General features: G+C 40.3%; 1 protein-coding gene across 1 annotated transcript; it reads right to left on the reverse strand.

The window, feature by feature from the left end:
* Nucleotides 1-1,367: 1,367 nt before the first annotated feature.
* Nucleotides 1,368-2,328, reverse strand: LOC140005698 (uncharacterized). Its single transcript, XM_072046724.1, has 3 exons — nt 2,179-2,328; nt 1,714-2,040; nt 1,368-1,573 (listed from the first exon to the last, which is right to left on the reverse strand). The coding sequence occupies exons 1-3, from the start codon at nt 2,255-2,257 to the stop codon at nt 1,416-1,418; spliced, it is 564 nt and encodes a 187-aa protein (XP_071902825.1). The 5' UTR covers nt 2,258-2,328; the 3' UTR covers nt 1,368-1,415.
* Nucleotides 2,329-7,017: the final 4,689 nt, after the last annotated feature.

The following is a 7,017-nucleotide window of genomic DNA, read 5'->3' on the forward strand; positions in this document are numbered from 1 at the left end:
TGCAACCCCCGCATAAAGACAAACGTGGCATACACAAGAATCATGATGAACTTACTTTGGACCATATTTTGTCCCAGCATCTGTAAAATAGACAGATCCATCCTTAGCCTTGTCGACTGCAATAAGAAATCGGTAAGTTACTCCATCTTCAGCTGGGACAAGAGTAGTAGCAAGCCCTCCATGGAATCCTACACGAGCAAGGCCAACGAACGGATCACAAAGGTGCTTTATTCACAAAGGTGCTATATACAATAAAGGAAGTATTTCGGGATGAATGGAATTGAATGGCGATATTGCCCTCTTCCGTTTCAGCTAGTCTCTTCTCAAAGGTGCTTTATTCACAAAGCATAATTGTAATTCACAGGGTGGGTGGTAATTTTAAAGGATTGAAAGTGGGCACATCCCTTGTTTTCGTATCTGGTGCTTGAAAAAACAAAAAACCTTTTACCAAAAGTAGAACGATAACAAAAAAATAAAGCTTCCTCCTAAATGCGAAATTGTAGGAAATCACATAATTGAGCATTTGATAGCTAGGAAATTGATTTCTTTTCAGTTTTGGTTCTTTGCTATCACGAAACATTATCCTACAAGTCAAGTACAAAATTGGTAGATGAAAATAAATTCAATGTCGAGTGGTTAAGTCACAAAGATCTGGTAAGTATGCAAACCTGCCTAGAATGTGCACCAGTTTGAGTAGTCACAAAAGGATTTGAAGTGTATAGATGTCTTTCTCCATACCATGAGAATTGTGAGGAATTCAAACGTATGGATTAGGAAATCCGAAGAAATTAGACCAACGTCACAGCAATTAACCTATCTATTTATATAATTATCCCTTTCCATCAACCTATCATCTCAATTGGAAAAGGGAAGAAATAAAATCTACAAATACATTTTAGTCACGTATCTAACCGAAGAAGTTCAATCCCTTATGAAGCTAGATCACTGTTTTTATTATTTACGTTCTTGATAGTTGCTAAATATTCCCACAATCCAAAAATGTATGGTACAATCCAAAAATCTTACTCTTAGTCTTGTTTGGAAATCCTTGAAATTTTTAGAGAATTTCAGAGCTGCGGGCTATTTCTCGTTTCAGCTAACACTTTTTAATTTTATGTACTGTTTGTGTCTCTTTCTAAGCTAAAACAAGGGTAAAATATCAATTGCATAAAGGTAACTGAAGATAGCTTAATCAATTTCCTTTCACTGACACGAGCTTCATCTTTGAAAGATCAACATAAAAGTACATTATTCCGTAGCAAAACTTCCCAACATTATTGGTGTGGTATACCAGCATCTTTGAAGCTTCCAACCCATGCGACAACTTCCCAATATTATTGGTGTGGTATACCCTGCTATGTAATTAATTATTCATCTACGACTACATGTTCTTTATTGTGCCTCCCATCTCATGATTAATAAGGAGGGGGTGCCGGGGCAACAATGTAGAAGCTCACAGGCTTCCCACCATCCGATTCTGCTCCTGGTGCCACCATTCCGGAGCTTTTTATTTCCGCCATTTCTCTGCGCCCATGAGCCCTCTGCGCTTCACACAGTTTCGGAAGATATTCACCTACATTTATGTAGATGGAAAACATCATCATCAAATGGCGACGCATTAATTAATGCAGGATGCTGGTATTTTCACAGATTTCAGTGGCCGGTCGGGTAATGGGAAGAGGGAGGAGATCTGGACAGTGAAGTATTACTTACCTTCACCGGCAGCGAGGTTGAAGTAGAGATCAACAATATTGGGGCAGCTGCGGTAGCAGGCGGAAGAGCAGAGCTTGTGGGTAAACTGAGGCTCCAAAAGAGAGTCAGATGAAATTCCAAGTGCGTGCCTGTCAACCCCGCACGCTTCAATGCATTTATCGGTTTCGATCCAGTCTTTCAGTTTTTCAGCTTCGATATCTGATGCGCGGCATGCGTACTTTTCCTCCCCGCTTCTGCGGACATGCTTCTCCAGCACGCAGCGCTTTCCCGACGATGACACTGCATAGGCGCAAGAATCCTCCTTCAGGTCCTCGCAAGCTATGTTTCCTGCATGCATTACCCCATGTCAATGCAAGAACTACATATGCATATCAAATACAATAAAATACGGAGTAGTATATTTATTGTGCAACGAACGAAGTTCGGATTGTGAATATCATTGTATATTCCAGGAGATGAACTGACCACTAGCGCTTTGCACGCAGAGGGCGCATGCAAGAGCAATGAAGGCGAAAACAATCAGGCTGCTACTGCTTGGAGCCATGGCAATAACTTGCGAACTTATTAGGTAGAGAAATGGAAGGAGGGGTGGCTTCAAATATTTTTGTTGTGGTGAGGACTGGTGAAGAGATTCTTCGGCTATTTATAGGGGTTTAGATTGTAACCCAATACTGATCTCAGTTTTTGAGTTTTTTAACTGGAATGCGGTCAAGCATTGAGCAGTTGAGTTGAGTTCACACCACTTCTTGTGAAAAGTACAAGACTCGACTCTTTTTCCGATGACTGAGAAACTCAGACTTTTTCGTTACTAAAGTTGACCTGCGAGAAACCTTCAAAAGCCGGCAACTTTTGAAGGCTCCCGCAGACCTTAATAAACCCAAACCCCAAACCCCCCCGAACCGATGTGGGATAGAAACCCCACAGGGGTGCCCCGCTGCTAAGAAGTAAAGACCCCCCAGACACCCACTGAAATGGAGAGATCACCTCCCCGAGGTTTCTGTCTTTTTCCGATGACTGAGAAACTCAGACTTTTTCGTTACTAAAGTTGACCTGCGAGAAACCTTCAAAAGCCGGCAACTTTTGAAGGCTCCCGCAGACCTTAATAAACCCAAACCCCAAACCCCCCCGAACCGATGTGGGATAGAAACCCCACAGGGGTGCCCCGCTGCTAAGAAGTAAAGACCCCCCAGACACCCACTGAAATGGAGAGATCACCTCCCCGAGGTTTCTGTCTTTTTCCGATGACTGAGAAACTCAGACTTTTTCGTTACTAAAGTTGACCTGCGAGAAACCTTCAAAAGCCGGCAACTTTTGAAGGCTCCCGCAGACCTTAATAAACCCAAACCCCAAACCCCCCCGAACCGATGTGGGATAGAAACCCCACAGGGGTGCCCCGCTGCTAAGAAGTAAAGACCCCCCAGACACCCACTGAAATGGAGAGATCACCTCCCCGAGGTTTCTGTCTTTTTCCGATGACTGAACCCGGAAGACTCGACTCTGCTTTCAGAAATTGTTGAAAGGAAATGCTGCGGGACCCGGAAGAATAGTGCTCATGACTTTTGTCGACTATCCCCCCTTGAGAATAAGAGTACAGTTGGCTGGACGGTGTTGATTTGTGAGTTTCACTTTAGATCGTGCATGCACTAGGATTTCGATTACTTCTGAGTTGATTTGTGGGTTTCACTTTAGATTGTGCATGCATCAGGATTTCGATTACTTCTTAGTGTTAATCTCTGTTTTCAAACTCGGACCGGACCGGCCGGTCGAACCGGTTGAACCGGGAACCGGCCAGGTAGCCGGTCCGAGTCACATTAGAAAACCGGAAATTTAAAACCCGGTCAAAGCCGGTCAAAAACCGGGTTTGACCGGGTTTGACCGGGAAAAAACCGGTTTTTCCGGTTCAACAGTATTTTTTTAAAAAAAAAATTCAAACTTTTTAATATTATGTTTTGACCCCCTAAATTGTTAAAACTTATTGATATACCTCAAATATTTGATACTTTATAAATATTGTCCTAAAATTTGATGTTATTTTTCAATTAAATTCATAATTTTAATTCTAAACTTGTTAATATTTATTAAATAATATAAATTGCTACTTGATTGTTCTAATTTCTTTGTATTTTCTTGTTAAATATATTTGAAACATCAAATATATATGAATATGCCTTTATTAATATCAATATATTATTAGATATTATATATATAACATTTTAATTTTAAAATAATTTTTATTTATGACGTCATCCGGTTCGACCCCTATCGACCCCCGGTCGAACCCATTGACCCCTGACCCCTGACCTCGGCCGAGTCGCTATCCGGTCCGGTTCTGAAAACATAGGTGTTAATCTAATTTTGTTGGATGTTTCTAGTCATTCCGATTGTTGAAAAAAAAAAGAATAAGACTACGGTTGGCAGTTAACGGGTTAATAGACACCGCCATTAATGGCGTATTCTACCCGCCCGGCTTGCTCAATAACTACCCACTGATGTAGCCTGCCAGATCAGATCATCAGCCTTGCCTAATTATTGTGGAAATCGCAGAATAGGATGACACACCAAGAAAAGGGAGTTTTGACCTTTAGTTTGATGATGATGATACATGTGACTAGAATTCAAAACCGGAGACCAAAATTGAAAATTTTTGCGGACTTTCTCCTATTTTCCGTAAGCTCCGGCTGATACGTTGGGAGGATAGCATTCGAGTTCTTGAAATGAAAACCCTTATTCCCCGAATCAGGATGACTTTGGCATGGCCCGACTCAGGCATGGAGACCAATTTGCCACGTTTCTCGTTACCAACGGGGATACGCCACACGTCCCTCGTTCAACAAGATGCTGCTATAATCAATTGCCGTGGTCGGGGACTAAATTAGTTGTGGTAAGGGATTATTACGATCTCTTCACTATAATGGAGGATGGAGAGAGTATCCTTAATTAGCGGTCATACTTCCAAACATGTGAATTTTCACATGAAGATGGTAATCCTTAATAATTCAAGTAATAATTGAGATACCAAAAAAAAAAAAAAAAAACATTATTCCGTAGCAAAAGGTAATTTGCTGGTGAGTCTAGACAACCCGATTAGACTTACTTTGAACAGATAACCGTTCTTCAACCACAGCAATTTGATTTTAGATACATTTGATATCGTACTGACCCACAAAAGGATAATTCTTTCCTCCAACATGAAATTTGTTATTATATTCCATAGCAATTGTGATACGTTGATTGTATTCTTTGCTGAGATCAACCATGGCTAGAATTTCTCCTGAAGGACTGAATTTCACAGCTTGAGGTGCAACGGTGGAGTCATTCTTGGGAACATTCACTGCAACCCCGTAATTTCCTTCTTGGTTCCTCTTGATCTTGTTCGGGCCTCCTGGAAATGTCAAGAAAATTTCCCAAGTGCCGGCTTTTTCTCCTTTGAGCCAATACCTTAGCATTCTCTTCTTGATGAACTCCGAAACGAGGAGGTATGAGGCATCATTATCAGTGGCCAATCCTACAGCTCCAGCAAGTTGTGAGAGCAATACGGTTACCTTTTTTGTTATTGGATCATATTTTAACACTCTCGCTGTTGAATCCCCACTTTGGATAGATTTGTCTACATCTCTTCACGATCAAGTATGATAAAAGTTAGGCCAAGGCTATGCAAGTCAATCAATGGCTGGCATTATAAGCGAAAAATTGTGGCATCTTACCCAGAATTATTAATCGAATCGGGTAGCTCGCGAGCCGAGCTCGACCTGGCTCGATAAGGGCTTGACTCGGCTCGTTTACTGAGAGAAATGAGCTGAGCTCGAGTTCAACTTTAGGCTCATTTAATAGACGAACCGAGTTATGCTCGACTCGTTTAAACTCGACAGGCTCGAATAATAGGGTCATTAGCGTCATTTCATTGTGTATTTGATACTTTTACCTAATTCATTCTCTCGTTTCGAGCCCTAATTTTTTCTTTCCTCTTTCGGTCTTGCCCTAATGTTCATCTCCCAAACGAGTTCGAGCTCGAGTTTCGAGCTTGATAAGCTTGGCTTGATTTTGAACTCGAGTTCAAGCTCGAGTTCGAGTTTTCGACCGAGTACATCGAATCGATCTCGAACAGCTTGTGAATCTCGAATTACTAATCGAGGGATCTCGAGCTAGCTCGATTAGAGGTTCGAGTCGAGCTCGATCACAAGAACTCGATTATCATATGCTCGAACTCGACTCGGCTCGATTAACAGCTCTCTTACATAAGTAATCATGTACTAATGTTCTATGTTAAATTGGATGTTCCGAAAGTAGAAAGTTTGGATTAATGGCTAACTATCTACGTGCTTTGACAAAAGTATTCTAGTAGTCTGATGTAATTTTGAAAGTTGAGGGGATATGTAAAACTTTGTGAGTCATTATATGGGATGTTTCGGGGATGGAAATACCTAATATATGGAATAAAGAGAGAGAGTAACAGCAGACTGGGAAAGCTAGTATTTAACTAAGCGTAACTGCAACTTTCAAAGTTACGGCATTTTTATTTCCTTAACAATATTTGGTTGGATGGAACATTTTAGATAAACCTAATTTTCGTCATTTTTTTCCGGCACAAAGTCTGTTTTGTCTACATTTCATGCCTCAACTGAAAGATAAGGTGATGCAGCTAGTGTAGATTGTTGCGTTTTAAACAACAAATACTTTTGTTTCAACCTAAAAACAAAAAGGTAAATTACACTTGATCACCCTAGAGTTTGGGACTTTTTACGAATAACTCTTCTATGGTTTTGCCCAAAAAAAAAATTTCTTTCATGGTTTCAAAACCAATATATAACCCCCAAAATTTTGGACCAAAGTGTTGAAGTGACGAAATTTACATTCTAAAATGGAGTCTATTAAAATATCAAAAGTACCCCTATCTTAATACAAATGATTTGTTATCCACAAGAGGTCATGTATTGATTTTCAAAACTTTTAAATTATGCAGTAAAGTATTAAATTAGGGCGAATTGGAGTTTTGGTCCCCAATTTATCACCAACGCGCGAAACTAGTCCCCAATCGATTGCACATAACAAATGTAGTCCCCAATCTATTCAATTTTGCTCAAAAGTGGACAATTGACGGGTTTTCATCATTTTTTGACGGAAATAAGTCACGTGAGAGCATGTGCCCGTACTTAAAATCCTTTTTCCATTTTGTGAAGCGGGAAAACTCATAAAAAACTATTTCCTGCTTCCCGGTGCCCCCATTCCTAATTAGCAAAGACAAAACTCAATTAGCAAATGGAGTTAATTATATTAATTAGTATTAGTCTACTATATAATTGAGCA

This window comes from Coffea arabica, chromosome 4e, assembly GCF_036785885.1.
Source record: "Coffea arabica cultivar ET-39 chromosome 4e, Coffea Arabica ET-39 HiFi, whole genome shotgun sequence".
Lineage (NCBI taxonomy): Eukaryota > Viridiplantae > Streptophyta > Magnoliopsida > Gentianales > Rubiaceae > Coffea > Coffea arabica.